General features: G+C 41.0%; 1 protein-coding gene across 1 annotated transcript in view; it reads right to left on the bottom strand.

The window, feature by feature from the left end:
- Positions 1-20,376, bottom strand: part of tll1 (tolloid-like 1) — a 379,020-nt gene that overhangs the window by 116,537 nt on the left and 242,107 nt on the right. The window contains exons 13-14 of the mRNA XM_060832796.1: positions 9,068-9,213; positions 7,236-7,431 (exon numbers count right to left, since the gene is read on the bottom strand). Coding sequence (XP_060688779.1) covers positions 7,236-7,431; positions 9,068-9,213 — 342 coding nt within the window. The remainder of the gene's footprint in view (positions 1-7,235; positions 7,432-9,067; positions 9,214-20,376) is intronic.

Genomic DNA, 20,376 nt, shown 5'->3' with positions numbered 1-20,376 from the left:
CACTACGTGGGCTTGATCCCCTACACGTTGGCCCATTCTCCGGGAGCCCCTGGGCTGCCTGTTCACCCTGCTGCCACAGATGAGCCTGGAAGGAAGACTCTTGTCCCTTAATAGAGATTGAACGCATATATAATACAGACATTCTTCGAACATGGCCATGTTGGAACAGACAAGAGGTCTCCTGAAGATGAGGAACGCTTGAAATGGTCTGATGGTGTAGGGGCTTGCAGTATACACTTCATACTGCGCATCCTAATATGCTGTGCGCAATGCAAATGCAGCAAGGATCAAGAGGTTATGATTTACTCTGAAGAGCTAGGAATATGGAAGCAGCCTTCCTAAAAAGATGAGGACACAGACCAGGAGTAACATCTGCCTGATAGAACACTGGAGCAACTATCACAACAAGGCAGACATGATTTAATTGACACTCAGATCCTATAGATGGGAAGTTTAGGGCAGCACGGTGGCACAGTGGTTAGCACTGCTGCCTCACAGCGCCAGGGACCTGGGTTCAATTCTCGCCTCAGGCGACTGACTGTGTGGAGTTTGCACATTCTCCCCGTGTCTGCGTGGGTTTCCTCCGGGTGCTCCGGTTTCCTCCCACAGTCCAAAGATGTGCGGGTCAGGTGAATTGGCCATGCTAAATTGCCCGTAGTGTTAGGTAAGGGGTATATGTAGGGGTATGGGTGGGTTGCGCTTCGGCGGGTCGGTGTGGACTTGTTGGGCCGAAGGGCCTGTTTCCACACTGTAAGTAATCTAATCTAATTTAGTGTATTACTCATTGACTGCAAGTTTGTTGTCTGTCGTAGACTAAGCAGTACATGTCTGTTCCCTGAAATAAATGCAACTTCTACTTATTTGTCTATTGTTTACTTTTGATGTTGCTGACTAAAAATAAAAGTTTTGAACTGATTTGAGTCTGAGCAAGTTTTGAGAAGATTTGCAGCTCAGGTTGAGGTTCTGGATGTAGATTTGCTTGCTGAGCTGCAAGGTCCATTTTCAGATGTTTCATCACCATACTAGGTAACATCTTCAGTGAGCCTCTGGGTGAAGCACTGCTAATGTTTCCTGCTTTCTATTTATAGGTTTGGGGTTATTGAGTTGGTGATGCCATTTCCTGTTCTTTTTTCAGGGGATGGTAAATGCGGTCCAAGTGAATGGGTTTGTTGATAGAGTTTCGGTTAGAATTCTCATGTGTGTCTCTGTTTGGCTTGTCTTAGGATGCATGTGTTGTCCTAGTCAAAGTGGTGTCCTACCTTATCTGTATGTAAGGATACTAGTGAGAGAGGGCCAGGTTGTTTTGTGACTTGTTGATGTTCATGTATCCTGGTGGCTATTTGTTTTCCTTGTTTGTCCAATGTAATGTTTGTTACAGATCTTGCACCATATTTTGTAAATGACATTAGTTTTGCTTGTTGCCTGTACAGGGTTTTTAAAAGGTCATTGGCTGATGTATTAGAGTGTTGGTGGGTTTGTGGGCTACCATGATGCCAAAGGGTCTGAGTAGTCTGACAGTCATTTCTGAGACGTCTTTGATGTAGGGGAGAATGGCTAGAGTTTCTGGACATGTTTTGTCTGCTTGTTTGGGTTTGTTGCTGATAAATTGGTGGACTGTATTAATTGGCTACCCATTCTTTTTGAATAGATAGGTGATATAAGTATCGTAAGTAAATGGTCTATAAATGTAAGCTATTGATCAAAAAAGTTTGGGCAAAGTATTAAAAAAATAGAAAATGTGATCAAAAAGAGCTTTAGTTTTGCTATAATTTAGTGACTGTTGCAAACTAAACCTAATAAAGAATTCATGTTATTTGTAGCAGTTTGTAATAATTGAAATTTGTCCCTTTAGGGATGATTTGGAAATATTGAAGGTGGTCACATCTCGCAGTTTTCTAAACATGTCTGCTACAAAATCAATCACTATGGTATAAAGTTGAAAGCAAAAAGTAAAATCAGTTTACCGATTAATTTTCTCCTCTGAAGTGCAAAATTGATTGCTCCTGATTTTAAAATTTTCAATCTTGTTCTGAAATCCCTTGCTGCCCCTCCCTATCACGAAGTAGCAGAATTCCTGACATACACATCAGAGTGCAGTTAGTGATGATACAGAAGCAGGAGAGGTGATGAGGAATCCCCATCAAATGAATAGGAAGGGCAGAAAGAGGACGTAGCTTATAGCTTAGGAGGATAAACGGAGTATGAACTATTGACCAGACATGATGAATGTGACAGGGTGAGATTTTGAGTCTGAGAGCCTTGGTGAGATGCATTTGCAGTAGCTGACTTGAAGTAAGTGGCAGTCTTGAGTGTGAGGTAGTGAGGAGAAAATGTGGCATTCAAAATTGTGGGACACAGAAGTTCAGTGATCTTCTTCCTTCATTGTTGGACATCACATGGCGTGGCACTGACCAGGAATTGGCCTGGTGTCCTGTGATCGTTGCAGGGAAAGGACAACCCACCTCTTCACAATCCTGTCCACCAAGGGCTGCGGGTCCCTGTTTGCAAAGTAGGGACAAAGCATTCCTTTCCTCTGACCATAACCGCAGGGTGGGAGGTTGCTCCTTGCTCATAGTGTCTGAAGTGGTCTGCAGCTGGATCTTAAATCTGGCACCTGTGACATCAACATCAGAAGGTCCCAGGAATAATGAGCATTTACACCTACCCTGCTGTACAATTCCTCAAGGAGGTTAAAGAGCCCAGTTGCATAACCAAAAAGAAGAACAGAAAATGGAGTGAGGAAAGTCACTCCAAGTTGGGGTGGGGGGGTGGGGGGTTGTAATCTGCACACTGTGAACCTTACTCTATAGGGATGGCACGGTGGCTCAGTGGTTAGCACTGCTGCCTCACAGCACCAGGGTCCCAGGTTCAATTGCACATTCTCCCCTCGTCTGCGTGGGTATCCTCTGGGTGCTCCGATTTCCTCCCACCGTCCAAAGATGTGCATGTCAGGTGGTTTGGCCATGTTAAATTGCCCATAGTGTTAGTCAGAGGGAAATGGGTCTGAGTGAGTTACTCTTTGGAGGGTCGGTGTGGACTTGTTGGGCCTAAGGGCCTGTTTCCACACTGTAGGGAATCTAAATCTAAAATATGAACTGCAATTGGGAACATTCCATCCATTTTAACAGGGGCCGACAATGGCAAACTGAATGGTCACTGGCAAAACTGTATCCAACTTCTTAAAACTAAACCTGCAACATTACATTTAATGTCAAATCTAAGTTGTGCATCATCTTGATTATTTCATCTTCATAATTTAAACAAGTCAACCATCTTATTTTGGCTCACTTATGAATTTGGCAGCGTGATGTCATTAATATTAAATTTGAATTAACCAAATCAACTGACATGATTTAGTCCCAGTGCTACAACTAAAGTCAATGCTGTATCAAGACATTTCATGTGCTAGTGAAGTAGATAGTATTGAACCTATTCATAACTTCTTCATAAGGATGAGAATTTTAAAAGATTAAAATTCCTTTGGCTTTAGCTTGTATCAGTTAGAGAACAATAAATCCATCAAAATAGGAAACTGCTTCAATAAATGTTGAAGAAATTTGCCATTTTAAAGCTGATTAATTTTATAATCTAAGTGACCCCTTTAAATTTCTAGAGTAGTTTCACCATTTAACCTTAATGCTTTACTTCTGTTGTAAAATTGCTAATTACAGCAGTAACCTTTCATGTGAAATCTTACACGCTGATATTTTTTACGTTTTTAAAATTGAAGTGCTGCTCCTCCATGTTTCTTGAATATCTCATTTCACATATTGTCTTAATGGAAATAGCAGACAATCTGCTCTTCAGTGTCTGTTAGGAGACACAAAGGTGCAAGGATAAGTGAAAGTGGTACTCTCTTGTTACCAGGAAGTGATTAATCTCCACCAGGGTTTTCACTGTCTTTTTAATGGAGTACTATTCTATCTTATCCTATTTTACTTTGCTCTTAATCCTACAAAAACATAGTTGACTGGTCCTGTTTTTATTTCTAAGTTACTAACTTCTTCCAATTTTGATAATAGGTCAATGACATAACACTGCTTCTCTTCGCAGATGCCAGCTGACTGGCTCAATAGATCCAGCACTTACTGTTTGCATTTGAGAGCATCAGCATGTGAAGCCTTTTACTTTTATTGTTCCATGGTCTTGGACATCATACAGTAACCTGCTCAAGTTGGCATTATTTGTGCAACATCTTACTTGTATTAGACAACAGACAGACTACTCTTTAGCTTGTCTTCATCATTCCGAAGCAAGAGGTTGCTAAGGCCAATGACAACAATCCCATTGCTGCCTGACAGAGACCAGCAAAGAATGAGCCTATTAGCAGCAAGCACAAAAGAGAGGTCAGCCTGTCAGTGCAGAAGCAGGTCCTCACCACTCCCTTCCTTCTACTTATTGGATGGCTTTCCTCTGACTGGTCACTCCTGAGAGTAAATTTGGTGAAGCAATTTAGGGACTTCTGAGAGCAGGTTCTCCTTCTGGCCTCTTGCATCTTGAGCATAAGTTAGCATGAATGGGGTATGAAAATATATGGGGTGGGAGGGGTGAAGGCTTTTTCTTTTGTTCTTTTGCTTTTTCTAAAAAAAAAGTAACCTCGAACAAAATGCCAGTTCCCAAAAGAAATCTTCTGCAATGTTTCTAGTATAACTCCCAAAAGTCTTCCCCAAGGAATAAAAATTACAAAGCTCTGGGCACTTTCATCTATGCTTGGTTTGCAGAGCCAAGAATAGTCCTGACATTATCGCAGAATCACTGAAGAGTCATAACACAAAAGGAGGTCATTCATTCCATTGTGTGGCTTGTCAAGTAAACATCACTGCCTAGTGCCAATCTCTTGCTTTTTATTGTCCCAATGCAAATCATTTTTATCCAAATAATCATCTAATGCCCCTTGAACACCATGACCTCAGTGAAAATTCATGCTTTCGTAAGTATGCTGAGGGAGCACAAAACCTAATGTAACACACAAGGCACTGGTGCTTTTGGCTGATTATGCACAGTGGTGGCATAGACTTACAGCAAGCTTTACTTTGCACCTCTTTGTGCTACATGTGGCCACTTAAGCATTTGATACTGATACTGAACTTGGAGAAATTACTTCTTCAACCATCAACGATATGCCCTCAATTTCAATAGCAAACTAAAATAAATCTCAATCCCAATAAGTTATCAACTCTGATAAAAGATAACTGCACACTGGTGGTAATTGGAGTTTTTAATCTCAGGCTGAAGTTAAAGAGTATATTGTTGGGAGGCACAAATGGAATTTGAGGCTCTGGTACTAACTGTGGAAGATTAACTGAGGGGACTGGGGTGGGGGTGGGGGGATGGTAGGGGGTTGTGGATGGGGAGATAGACAGTATGTTTCCAGAAAACCAGATGTCTGGTTCCCTACATGTTGCAGAGTTCTGACGCTTCGTGTCAGGTATATCAGTGGCCTTTGATTCTATTGAGGAGGTTCTGATCCCTGTTTGTAGTTTGATTCTGGAATTGGTACAGGTTCGACGGGAAGCATTCATCCTCAAATGGAAGTGTGATCTGATGTCAGGATGTCCAATGGCAGGGCACAAAGTAAACGCTTCTGTTCTTCCCGGACCACAAGCCATTCTGTAAAGGTATAGTAGGAGTTGTTGCATCTTTTGAGCTGCTAAGTTTCTGGAGGCCAGGTCAGGGTTACACAAGGAGGACAGGCTAAGTCTAAGGCAGATAGCCTAAATTTAATAAACAAATGGCCAATTAGCTCTTCCCTCACATTCATTAAACTTAGAAATAGTTAGGCTGAAGACTGGTTGGAGACAGGCTTGTAATTTTCAAAGTTTTTGTGTCACCAATCATACGGTAGTGATTTTTTTTCTGTGATTAAGATCATCCTTTTATCTGTTTCCTGTGTTATTTCTGGTCAGAAGCCAATTAGATCAGTTGTGCAGGTTGGTAGCATGTTGCTCCGAATAATGTTAACAGCATAGGTTCAACTCCTGTTCTAAGGTAGTCTTGGGATCTGCCTTCTCATCCTGCCTCGAGGAGTGGAAGGCAATGGCAAATGGCCATGAACAAAAACGTCTGCACAGAAAACAACTTCTAGTAAAGCAACAGACAAGGGCCTACAGCTCAGACAGAAGATTAATTAATTAATTTTGGGCCGAGGTTCATTTTTATACCATATTCTTCAGTTCAAGTAATTCCATGTTTGCACTTATCTCTATGATTACATTACATTATGAATTGTAAATATATATTGGGCAGGATTTTATAAAAGTATTGAGAGTATCGCTGTTGGGAGACCTGTGATGTCTCCTCCAGGAAGGCGCACAAGTATTCAATGCTACACAAACATCCAAGTAAACAGTACTGAGCCCAAGGATGAAGGACCCGGAGAACAGAAACCCTCATTACTGATAGCTACTAGTCAATCAGAGGTTGAAAATGCCATGGGAAGCCATGGCGTTTGGCAGGAACACGACCAACTGGAGGCCTAATGTTAAGGGGTAACTGATGTGCCAGGTTACTAATAGCAGAAAGGATACTTTTAGAGCAAGGGTAATCACAAGGATAGCAGTGAAATGAGGGTCAGCAATTAAGGCAAGGGTGAAGAACTGAGTCTTGTCGTTTCTGACAGACACCAAGATCATTTGAACACGGTTGCAGGAACCTTTCTCACTACCCCCTCACTAGGAGCTCATAAGCAAGTTGCTCCTTTTTATCTGTTATAGATGGATGCTATATTAGCAGGTTCATACACATTGTATTAATACTAGCAGGTGGTGGGATGAGGTACTTAAATGGTCATTAATTGGTCACTTTATGGTCTGATTTGACAGTGGACGAGTTTGGATGGGAAGAGGTAGGAGATCATGTTCGACCTTGGGCTTTCCCACCCAGATAAAATTCTGGAGGAGACAGGAACACAGTGGTGTTCAAGCTCACCACCAAATCGCCTAATGAAATGTCATTTCCCACCTCCAAGTATGCCTTAGGAAGAGCTGTAAAATTCTACCCACTGCCTCATTTCATAAAGTTTAAAGAAGTAACAAAACAATTTTGTTTCCCACTTATATATCTATCTGCATTGAAAACTCAGCAGGTTTTACTGGATTGAAACAGTAACACTTTTTAGCTATTGACACAACAGGCGAGTTGTTTTATTCTTCCTGTGTATCAGAGAAAGTGACTTAGGATGTTACCTGACCGTATTAACTGGTTCGTACAATACTCTGGATTTTACATATCAGTACCTTTAAAAAAGTTTGCCGCAAATCCCGCTTTATTAACTGTTCCATCAGAAACAAATTTCATCCACAGGGTATTGGAAGTTGATTTGATGTCTTCTGGTTTATCGTAGCCACAGAATCGCCCAATTAAGGGACTGTTTTCATTATTACCATTTCGGACTTCTAAATAATCATAGGCACAACTATCATGTCTCTCAACCTAGGACAGAAGGAAAACATTTTACTCATTTTTGCACATGAAAATCTCATGTTAAAGTCAATAAATCAATTCCTTGGTAAACACCAATGCAAAATCTTTAATGTGTTTTTTGACTCCATCATTAGATCTCTATCTTGGCCCCTATTTAGCTCGAGCTCTCCTCTGACAATCCAATCACTGTTGATTGGTCTATAGATCACCTTTGGATTCCTTTTTATGTTCAGTACCAATCTATTCTCAACGTTCTTGCCCCCTTATTTGCTTTTTTAAACCACTGTTTTATATTAACCCAACTTCCCTCACATTGTGAAGCAACATCTGTCATACACACTGCTTTTCCATTTCATTCCATTCTCAAAACCAGTTATCACCCAGGAAGCACTGATTCTCGTTGCCATTCTTTTCCCCTTATAAGAAAATTCCCACATTGTACTCCAAAACTACTACTCATTGCCCATTGACCACCTATTGCCCATTCTTTGCCAGTCTTTGATTCTAATTTACCAGTTTTCAATCTTCTTCAATTCCTTGAAATACATTCCATGAAGTATTCTAATTCATTCCTTGACTTTCTCACACATTTAAAAATTGAAAATAAAATTGATTTCTTACTTTGCTTTCCTTTACTAATTCTGCTTCCAAATATAAAATGCAACTTTTCAGTTACAAAACACTGAATCATATGAACCGTGAAGTAAAAGGTGAATTTTAAATAAGACCAATTAGATTGCAGTCTTGGATGCAGGTTTGCTCGCTGAACTGCAAGGTTCATTTCCAGATGTTTTATTACCCTACTAGGTAACATATTCAGTGGGCCTCAGGTGAAGCAATGTTGAAAATTCATGCTTTCTATTTATATGTTTGGGCTTCATTGGGTTGGTGATGCCTTTTCCTGTGGTGAAGTCACTTCCTGTTTCTTTTCTCATGGAGTGGTAGATGGGGTCTAACTCAATGTGTTTGGTTGATGGAATTCTCGTGCGTGTCTTTGTTTGGCTTGTCATAGGATGGATGTGTTGTCCCAGTCGAAGTGGTGTCCTTCCTCATCCGCATGTGAGGATATTAGTGAGAGAGGGTCATGTCTTTTTGGGGCCAGTTGGTGTTCATGTATCCTGGTGGCTAGTTTTTTTGCCTGTTTGTTACAGTTCTTCCACGGTATTTTGTAAATTACATTAGTTTTGCTTGTTGTCTGTATAGGGTCTTTCAAGTTCATTAGCTGCTGTTTTAATGTTTTGGTGGGTTTGTGGACTACCATGATGCCAAGGGGTCTGAGTAGTCTGGCAGTCATTTCTGAGATGCCTTTGATGTAGGGGAGAGTGGCTAGGGTTTCTGCATATGTTTTGTCTGCTTGTTTGGATTTGTTGCTGAGAGATCAGCAGACCGTGCTCATTGGGTACCCATTCTTTTTGAATACATGGTGTGGGTGATTTTTCCCACAAACGAACCTGCATCAGAACATTATTTCAATGAGCCAACACACACTGCAGCACAGAAGAACTACGCAGAGATTATAGTTCTGAAAATAATTAATTCTTCAGTTATTCACACTTTACTTTGGCTAAAAGAAGGTATCTTCACCATATGTGATGGTCTATTACTTAAACATCCTTGCTATTGAATTTTTATCATGCAAAGTTACCTCAAAGGCCTGGAAAACTAGTCCTACGTAATAGTGCTCAGACATTGTTATTTTCCACACACACTCCTTCATTGGTCTGTAGTCATCTGGGTAGTTTGGAGACTGGATCTGTCCAGATTCTTTACTGATCTCACCACCACAAATTGCTAATAATTAAAAGAAAAATCATGTGTAAGCAGGGGCATAAGTAACAAGATGACAAATTGTAGAATTCTACACACAACATAGCAAGTACGAATATATGTGAAACCATGCTCCATCTAAAAACAGAAGATGGGAATGCTATGAATTACATTGTATGATCGATTCTTAGGTTTCACAGTGCAGTTCCCCTCCTACAATGCTGGATGTAAGAACAGAAGTATAACCTACCTCTGCTGTGTGCCTCTAGTTCTGGGCAACACGCTTCTGCCCAGGTTACAGTGAAACAACCGAAGATTCGAGCGGTAATCCCATTCCTCTGTTACATTGATGATATGTTGTACACTCCAAAACAATTATTTGCTTTTTTGTCAATTTAAGGGACTCGGCATCAAAGGAGCAAGATAAGTAAAGTTTCTCTACCAGCAGTCACTCTTCAGTCTCTCAAGGAATTTAGTCTTACCTCTGGCTCTCTTTTATCTTTAGTGGTTTGTAATTTCTTCTGATCTCTCAGTTACCTTCTCCAAAACTCTTGTATCCTGCTTCAACTGATTTTGATTACCCTTTGACAAGCTTTGCATCTGGACATCATTTACAATTTTTAAGTCTGAAAATTATTATTGCCAAATATCAGACAAGTCAATAGTTTATCATCATTTGGAAGGGATAATTATTATGAAACTTACCTTACTTCCTGGTGTGGCTGATAACTTCCATCTCCAGCAGGCCAAGTGTTCTGGCACGTGCAAAACAGAGCAGGGCACGTGTTCTCCACCTGGTACTCATTTTAAACACTTAAAAGGCCCAGTCGGCTGGAGTGTGTTGATCTAGCATGAAAACTGGGAGTCATGTGATCAAGAATGAGCCTAATTTTGGCGGGGGGGTGGGGGGTGGTGTTGGCATCCACAAAACCCAGAAGGACTCCAATGCTTCCGGGGTGGTGAAAAACTGTTCAAAGGTAATCAAAATCAGGAATTTTGGAGAAAATTTATTCTGGGGTCTCAATACTTAGAAACCACCAAAGCCAACAAGCACCCAAGAAAAGAACCCCACCCCCACCCCAAAAGACTGAAAGGTGATCAATGGCAGAGGAACCAAGGAAGAGAGTCCAGACAGTGTGTATACAAGGTCCATATAAACAGGGCTGAGAGAGACCCAGGTGAGCTTAGGAGCTGGAGTTGAGCCAGCACAGACTGGAAGATAAGCTTGAACCACCAGGTGGAGAGCAGGTATTCAATCGCACAAAGTTGCAGAAACGCTGGAGAAAGTTGAGAAGTGAAGTCTTCAAAAATGAAGAATGAAATGTTTCTGGAAGAAGATCTGAGTGCTAACAAGACTTTTGTGGTTCACGGTAATCACTGGGTAAATGGCTAACAAATCTATGTCACTTCACTTTGTTGTGTTCACCATTTTTAATGTGCAGGGTATTGCACTTGACCACCATTTACGGATGATTTGGAGATGCCAGTGTTGGACTGGGGTGTACAAAGTTAAAAAATCACACAACACCAGGTTTAATTGGAAGCACACTAGCTTTCGAAGCGACGCTCCTTCATCGGGTGATTGTGGAGGGCTCGATCGTTACACAGAATTTATAGCAAAACCATTTACGGATTCATTCACATGTGCCTGTTGTTGGTTTTAGATATTAGGTGAGAAGACAACATTGTCTCTTAACTTAAATTCTCTCATATTACTGTTAAAAGCCTAAAACAAATCTTGTAAGCAATTTGACTCGGAATTAGAACATAATACTATGACAGGTAGAATTCTTTTCAAATAAGTACTGAAGTATGAAAATGTTTTTTGTCTTCCCGTATATCATTAAAGTGACTGAACACTTTAATGTCATTTTAAAGTGACATAAAATGCAATACATTATTGTGCCTTCCTTTAATTTTCACTAAATTTCTTGTACATTGTGCATATAAGGTATTTCAATCATTTTAATTTATAAGTTTAGACTGATTATAGTGGGAGTGAATTTCCATGATATTTCTCTTGCTCATTTTCTGTAATTTTCTGGCAGAAGGGCTACAGTAAGCCTAGAGAAACAACATAAATGGCTTTTACTGTGTTTGTTCAAAGATTTCCATAGCATTCCAGTGAAGACAGGTAGAACACCTGTGTAAATTTACCTCCCAAAGTCTCTACTGCCCATATTGTAACCTGCATCAAGTTCTGTTCACTTGCATTCTCTGTTCTTGTTGAATTTTGAGGTCAACAATACCTCAAAGCTAAGATTGGCATCCTGGTATCTGAATTGCTTCAAATTGCTAAAAACTCTGGCCACCAGCTCTCTAAGAGCTGCTTACTCCTCCAGCTCTAGCCTCTTGTGAATGACCCCTCCATCCTGTAGCAACATGGATAACTCCTGGATTTCAGCTGATTAATGGCAAGTAACATCACTCTACACAAGTGCCAGCCAATGACTCCCTCCAACAAAAGAGAATTTAACCATTTTGACGTTTAATGACATCATTAGTGCTGAATCACCCAATATCAATTTAACTGGCCTAGCACTGATCAGATATAGCAGTCCCCATGTTGCAAATTGGTTTCGTTCCTGATTATATTCACAAGTCAGAATACAATACAGGACAATTCAAAATAGCCATTTGTAAATATGAGGAAACCTTTGCATGTCAGATCTTTAAAATTAATAAATGGGATTGCTTTTATAAGTCAGGTGTGCTGAACTAGATGGCCTATCAATACTGCTTACAAGAGCAGATCAGAGGCTGGGAATTTTGTACAAAATAACTCTTTTTCCCAACTCCCTAAAGCCTGTGCATATTTACAAAATGTACGTCAGGAATGTGATAGGATACTCCCATTTGCCTGGATGAGTGTAGAACCAACAGCACAAGAGGTTCAACACCATCAAGGACAAAAACAGCCTACTTAATTGACACCCTATCCACTACCCTAAACATTCACTCCTTACACCTTCAACGAATAGTGGCAGATGTATGTACCATCCATAACATGAACCACAGCAACTCAGATTCCTTAGACTGCACTTTCCAAACCTGTGACATTTTCCATTGAAAAAGGAGAAGGTGCATGGAACACGACCACTATTTGTGCGCGTCACAGTGGCTCAGTGGTTAGCACGGCTGCCTCACAGCACCAGGGACCCAGACTCGATTCCAGCCTCAGGCAACTGTGTGTGTGGAGTTTGTACATTCTCCCTGTGTCTGCGTGGGTTTCCTCCGGTTTTCTCCCATAATCCAAACATGTGTAGGTTAAGTGAATTAGGTATACTAAATTGCCCATAGTGTTCAGGGATGTGTGGTTTAGGTGCATTAATCAGGGGTATGTATAGGATAATAGGGTAGGGGAATGGATCTGGGTGGATTACTCCTCAGAGGATCGGTGTAAACCGGTTGGGCTGAAGGGGGTGTTTCTATGCTGCAGGGATTCTATGACCTATGATTTATTTATGCAGTGTGGGCATCACGAGTTCAGCCAACATTTATTGCCCACCTTAACTCCATCGGACAGTTAAGGGCCAACCACATTGCTATGGGACTGGAGTCACATGCAGATCAAAACAGGAAATGGTGACAAACTTCCTTAGTGAACTCGATGGGTTTTGACAAAAAAATCAGTACTGATTATATGATCATTAGACCAGATTTATTTGTATTGAATTCAAATTTCACCAGCAGTCATTCTGGGTTTCTAGCCCATATCCCAAAAACATCAGCCTGGGATTCTGGATTACTAGCCTAGTGACATCTCCACCATATCACTGCCTCCCCTGCACATACGACTCCAAGCAACAGAAAATTTTGACTCAGAACAAAGATCACTGTTTCTTCACTGTTGGATCAAAACCTTGAAATTCTCTTCCCAAGAATACTATGGACATACCTCCATCCCATGGACTGCTCTAGTTTGAGAAAGCTCCTCACCACCACCTTCTCAAGGACGAAGGAGGATTGATAATAAATGCTAGCCTAGCCAGCGACAATCACATCCTCTAATAGAATAAAAATAACTCCTTCCCAACCACCTGTCTCCTCCATCCCAAATCATCAAAGGCTATGCTAACTTTGCCTTAGAATCAGAATTTTCCCCAAAATCTTTTACCATCCAGCTTGCTACAATCTTTCAAGATTTTTATTAAACCCATCACTTTGACCATACAAGATATGGTCACTTATTGTGCAACAAAACTCTGCTTTCTTCCTACAGATGCTGCCAGACCCGTTGAGTTAACATTTTGAATCCAGTGACTCTTCATCAAAACTGTTAGTAGCTCAGAGAAAGTGGCATTTCTGCTGAAATTTAAGTAGGGTGAACTGATAGATGGAGACAGAGGCAAGAGAGTTATGAAATAGGTAGGTAAACAAAGAGATTATGCATTGCAGACCAGAACAGAAGAGAAGCTGAAAAAGTGATTAACGATGGAGAACAAGAAGGAAAGGTTAGAATGTAAATCCTGTCAGAGAGAGAGAGAGAGGAGTAACATCTTCTTCAAGGTGAGCATTCCTGGAAAAGATGCGATAGCGAGTTAATCATTAAAATAAAGCAAAGAATTGCAGATACTGGAAGTCAGAAACAGAAACAGAAAATGCTGGAGAGTCTCAGTACTTCTGACAGAACCTGTGAGGACAAAGGCAGAGATAACGTTTTGGGTCTGGTGATTCTTCATCAGGACTATCAGTAGTGAGGAGAAAGTGGGTGCAGGGTGTCACCTGTTCTGTATGTAATTGTCTAAACTGTCATTCATTATTGTCATGACATCTCAGTAATGCACATTGAAATATACGAACATTGCAGCAAAGATTGGCCATTCAGCCCTTTGAGCTTGTTCCACCATTCTCAACCATGGCTGACCATCTACCTCAATACTATGTTCTCGTGCTATACTCATACATCTCTTCTCCTAATATAGTGCTACCATTTGAGGAATCAATCTGATAAACTTCCATTACTTTCACACTAGGGCAAACATATACTTCCTTAGATAAGAGGAAAAACTCCAGCTGCAGGTCTCACCAATGTTCTATGAATTGAATCAAGACTTCTATGCTCCAATACTCTCAATGGATGAAGCAAAATCATATTAAAGCTGTTGTGACTGAGATTCTAATTCTGGATGTAGGTTTGCTCACTGAGCTGGAAGGTTAGTTTTTTGGACATTTTGTCACCATACTAGGTAACATCTTCAGTGAGCCTCTGGATGACGTACTAGTGGTATAGCCCGCATCCTATGTTTTGTGTGTTTGGGTTTCCTTGGGTTGGCTATGTCATTTCCTGTGCTGATGTCATTTCCTGTTATTTTTCTCAGGGGGTGGTAGATGGGATCCAAGTCAATGTGTTTGTTGATACAGTTCCTGTTGGAATGCCATGCGTTGAGGAATTCACATGCGTGTCTCTGTTTGGCTTGTCCCAGTCAACGTGGTTCCTTCCTTATCTGTATGTAAGGCTACTAATGAGAGTGGGTCATGTCTTCTTGTGACTGATTGATGTTCATGTATCCTGATGGCGAGTTTTCTTCCTGTTTATCCAATGTAGTGTTTGTTACAGTTCTTGCAAGGTATTTTGTAAATGACTTTAATTTTGCTTGTTGTTTGTATCGGGTCTTTCAAGTTAATTAGCTGCTGTGTTAGTGGGTTTGAGGCTACAATGATGCCAAGGGGTCTGAGTATTCTGGCAGGAGAAAGTGAGGACTGCAGATGCTGGAGATCAGAGCTGAAAAATGTGTTGCTGGAAAAGCACAGCAGGTCAGGCAGCATCCAAGGAGCAGGAGAGTCGACATTTCGGGCATAAGCCCTTCTTCAGGAAATTCCTGAAGAAGGGCTTATGCCCGATACATCGATTCTCCTGCTCCTTGGATGCTGCCTGCCCTGCTATGCTTTTCCAACAACACATTTTTCAGCTGAGTATTCTGGCAGTCATTTCTGAGATGTCTTTGATGTAGGGGAGAGTGGCTAGGTGTTTTGTCTGCTTGTTTGAGTTTGTTGCTGAGAAATCGGTGGACTATGTTCATTGGGACCCGGTTGCCTGTGTTTTTGTTTTTGCTGCTGTTTACCTATTATTTATTTATCTATGCTATCTAACTATGTGATCTGCCTATATTGTTCACAAGACAAAGCTTTTCACGATGCCTCGGTACACATGACAATATATTTAATTCAATTCAAGTTCTACTACGACATCTAGGAATGGCAGTTTGTTGTTTTCCTCAAGTGAATTTTGTGCTAGTAAGGGTATTATTGATGGTCTTGAAGATTTCCTCTAATTCTAGGACAAGCCAAATACAGACATGCATGTGAATTCCTAGAAGCATAGCATTCCAACTGGAACTCTGTCAACAAACACATTGACCTTGATCCCATTTACCACGCCCCTGAGAAAAAGAACAGGAAATGATGTCACAATAGGAAATGACATCACCACAGGAAATAATGTTGCCAACCCAAGGAAACCCAAACACATAAACAGAAAGTGGGCTACACCACCAGTGCTTCATCTGGAGGCTCACTGATGATGTTACTTAGGATGGTGACGAAACATCCGAAAAGTGAACCTTCCAGCTCAGCGAGCAAACTTACAGCCAGAACCTCAATCTGAGCTACAAATCTTTTCAAAGTTCGCTAACACCTATGGGCATAATATGCTAAAACTGGCCCCAAAATGAGAAACCAATGCCATCTGGCATAGCACCACCCATGAACAGCTGTATTTCCTGCACAAATGCCTAAGGAAACAGGTACTACTTAAATGTCTTCAATACAAACCTCCCCTTGAAACCCCACTAGTCAGTCAAAGAGTAGTTGAGTAAAACAGCCACAGAATGCTTAGGGAAATGATTAATGATACCCACAACAGACTCCGTAAATACAATTGTGAAATTTTGCACCAAAATCTTTACTCACTAATGCAACAGACCATGAATGGACAGACACAGTACAATAAGCCATAGACATTAGACAGTGACAAACACAGAAAATGAAAAAAAAACTAGGCCTGCAGAAAAAAACTAGAGACTTACACAAAATAATAACACTGACAACACAGAACATGGAAAAAAAACTTGTCTGACTGACCCTTAACAGGCACTGGAAAGGCAGTCTTAGTAAGAGGATTAAATTAGAACTTCCACGATGCAGATAACAAAGATTTCTTAGCAGCAATAGAAACAACACTGAAAGACAACTAACTCAGAGAAGAAACCCAGCAAACCATCAGACAGACAGTCACACCAACATTAAGCAGGAAAAAGGAAGGAAACACAGAAAAGGAAAGTGATAGAAAGACTAAAAAAAATTGTTATCCTACCTGCAGACAAAGCATGCTTGACAGTCATTTTATATCAAAGAAACTACATTGAGAAAGTAAATGCTCTACTTGCACACTTAACAAGTGGTGATAGACCCGACCCCACAACTAGAACCGAATCACAGCCTACCCAAAAGTTCAGAAATCTAGAGAAATAAATAAGACCGACTTCCAAAAATGAAACCGGACAGTTCTAACACACCATGCTTCTACAGATTACCCAAAATTAATAAAACAGGTACCCCTCTCAGACCCATGGTCTCACTACCTGGAACATCAACTTACAGATGGCCAAGGAGCTATACCAATTGACTTTCTAGCGAAGTTTGCCGATGATACGAAGTTCTAGCGAAGTTTGCCGATGATACGAAGTTAGGTGGACAGGCAGGTAGTACTGAGGAAGTGGGGAGGCTACAGAAGGATCTAGACAGGTTGGCAGAGTCGTCCAGAAAATGGCTGATGGAATTTAACGTGAGCAAGTGTGAGGTCTTGCACTTTGGCAAAAAGAATAAAAGCATAGACTACTTTCTAAATGGTGAGAAAATTAGTAAAGCCAAAGTACAAAGGGATCTGGGAGTGCTAGTCGAGGATTCTCTAAAGGTAAACATGCAGGTTGAGTCCGTGATTAAGAAAGCAAATGCAATGTTGTCTCTTATCTCAAGAGGGTTGGAATATAAAAGTAGAGATGTGCTACTGAGACTTTATAAAGCTCTGGTTAGGCCCCATTTGGAGTACTGTGTCCAGTTTTGGTCCCCACACCTCAGGAAGGACATACTGGCACTGGAACGTGTCCAGCGGAGATTCACACGGATGATCCCTGGAATGGTAGGTCTAACATGAGGAACGGCTGAGGATCCTGGGATTGTATTCATTGGAGTTTAGAAGATTGAGGGGAGACTTAATGGAGACGTACAAGATAATACATGGCTTGGAAAGGGTGGATGCTAGGAAATTGTTTCCGTTAGGCGAGGAGACTAGGACCCGTGGACACAGCCTTAGAATTAGAAGGGGTCAATTCAGAACAGAAATGCGGAGACATTTCTTCAGCCAGAGAGTGGTGGGCCTGTGGAATTCATTGCCACAGAGTGCAGTGGAGGCCGGGACACTAAATGTCTTCAAGGCCGAGATTGATAGATTCTTGTTGTCTCGAGGAATTAAGGGCTACGGGGAGAACGCTGGTAAGTGGAGTTGAAATGCCCATCAGCCATGATTGAATGGCGGAGTGGACTCGATGGGCCGAATGGCCTTACTTCCACTCCTATGTCTTATAGTCTTAAAACACTTAGGAGAAGACTCACACCACTCCATCCACTCCACCTAAGAATTCCTGAAGACCAAAGACACCAAGATAGAAGAGGATGAAATAATGGTCTCCTTTGATGTAACAGCCCTGTTCACATCCATCAACATCAATCTGGCCAAGGAAACACTGACTACACTGATAGAAGAACCAAAGTCACATACACGAAACACCACCAACTTCATCAGCAAGGACAATATTGTCAAGTCAGTGGACCTATGCCTTACCACTCACCTCACCTTTATCAAAAAAAAACCTACAGACAAACCAACGGAACACCCATGGGATCTCCGATATCAGGGTTCTTAGCAGAGGCAGTAATGCAGAGAGTCAAACAAACAGCTCTGCCAACTATCCAACCACATTTTGGGTCTGCTACATGGATAACACCTTTGTCACCACTAAATGAAACTAATTAGAGGAAACCTTCAAGACCATCAATAATACCAGTGATGTCATCATCTCATGAATGAATGAAAACATTTTGGGGCTTAGCAAAGGTAGGAAATGTCCTCTAACTACTGAGCATTTTTTTTCTCATGTCAGGCAAGTAATATTTTGAATTCAATACACGCATTGAGTTTCAGGTTTGTTTTTCATTGCAATTAGAATGTCTAATGATTAATTTTGAACTTCTTGATGCTAGTGTCTGATATCAGCAGTCCATCCACTCAGGGCCTCATTCTCATCATTAAGAACAACTTTCCTTGTAGTGAGAAATTGACAGCTGTTTGTTATTCCTTGTTGCTATGGTTGCATTGTGTTGCTAAGGAGCCAATTCCAGCTGCTTGAAGCCCTGAAAACACATTTCAGCAGAAGAATTTCCATAACAACTTATTATTTGGACCAGAAAGCCATCCCCAATTCTAAGTAACTCACAATATTTAGTATTAAAAGAGTAATTGGGTTACGATAGGAAGTCAAAGGCAAGAATTAATCTGGCCACACTGACATCAGTTATCTTATCATGAAGTTCTCAACTCAGCAGTGAATTATCAGTAATGAAAGCAACAGAGATGAATTAAAATCAAACTATTGGTAGCACTTACTGCATTCAACTTCCAAACTACAGGCTTTTGTAACTGTGCCACAGGACTTTTGCATTGAATTTTCAATGTTTCCAAATCAAACTGTTGGCACATCTTTAGAGTAGATGGGATTTAAAAATGAGTCTTCTGGCTTGGATGTACGGATACTACTACTGCACTACAAGAGCCCCTATCATTGGACTTTTATTACAACAGACCCACTTGAAACTTGGGCAGTTACCAACAGTAAGTTGGAAATCTGGTGATTAGGCTGGAAGAAATATCCAAATACAATCCTTGGCTTGGCTTTTGAAATGAGGGAATGACTTATGTTGGGGTTGGAACATAAGTTTATCCTGAAAATACTTGCTGGTGCATATTGAGGCTCACATCTAAATCTGTCCAGGCATCCCTAAATTGTATCTTCAACAGCTGACGATTTGTTCATTTATTACCAGTGTCACTTTTGTTGTATCTTTGACCTGCATCAGTGGTAGGATCTTCCTACAGGTTATTAATTCATCCTTTGGAGGCTATCTAATATGGAGAAGTAATATCTTTAAGTGATGCGACTTGTGGATTATTAAAGAATTACAGTCGCCACCTGGATAATTTTGATGTGGAGATGCCACTGTTGGACTGGAGTGGACAAAGTCAGAAGTCACACTTTCCTCATTCCTGATGAAGGGCTTGTGCCCGAAACGTCGAATTTCCTGTTCCTTGGATGATGCCTGACCTGCTGCGCTTTAACCAGCAACACATTTTCAGCTCTGATCTCCAGCATCTGCAGACGTCACTTTTTATTCAAAGTCAGAAGTCACACAACACCAGGTTATAGTTCAACAGGTTTAATTAAAATCACAAGCTTTCAATGTGTTGCTCCTTCATCAGGTGAAGTGCAGAGAAGCTCACATGCACTGAATATATAGTCTGAGAGATAATGGCAAGATAATTCCTGGTAATTAAGAATATCAACATTTAAGTACAAATAGTGACAGTAGAATGTCGACATAGAATAACAGATCTTTGCAGGTAATCAAAGTGTCAGCAGATATACAAATGGTGTGAATAAGATGTTTACCGTTGAATATCAAGCGAAGGGTTGACCTATGAATCGAATAATTAAGAATACTACCCACCATGTACACAATACGTACTCATGCGACTGGGCCAACTTTGTCCTCCTCGCATTGCAAGAAGGGATGCCCCAAGGCATGGTATATTGGTGAGACCATGCAGACACTGAGGTGTACACTGTGCAGCAACCAACAGACAGGAATGTTCCCTCCCAGTTGAGGAGCACTCCAGCAGTAAAGGACATTCAGCCTCTGATCTTCAGGCAAACATTCACCAAGGCAGCCTTCAACGTATACAACAATGCAGAATTGCCAAGTGGAAACTGATTGCTAAGTTTCGCACTCATGAGGACGGCCTCAATCGTCATCTTGGGTTCACATCACACTACGTATACCCCACCATATTGTTCTGTGTAAAATATTCCTAACTGTCCTGTTTTGACACATTATCTTAATTACTTATTATCT

This window comes from Hemiscyllium ocellatum, chromosome 1 (genome assembly GCF_020745735.1).
Source record: "Hemiscyllium ocellatum isolate sHemOce1 chromosome 1, sHemOce1.pat.X.cur, whole genome shotgun sequence".
Lineage (NCBI taxonomy): Eukaryota > Metazoa > Chordata > Chondrichthyes > Orectolobiformes > Hemiscylliidae > Hemiscyllium > Hemiscyllium ocellatum.
This window is presented reverse-complemented; position numbering and strand designations above follow the sequence as displayed.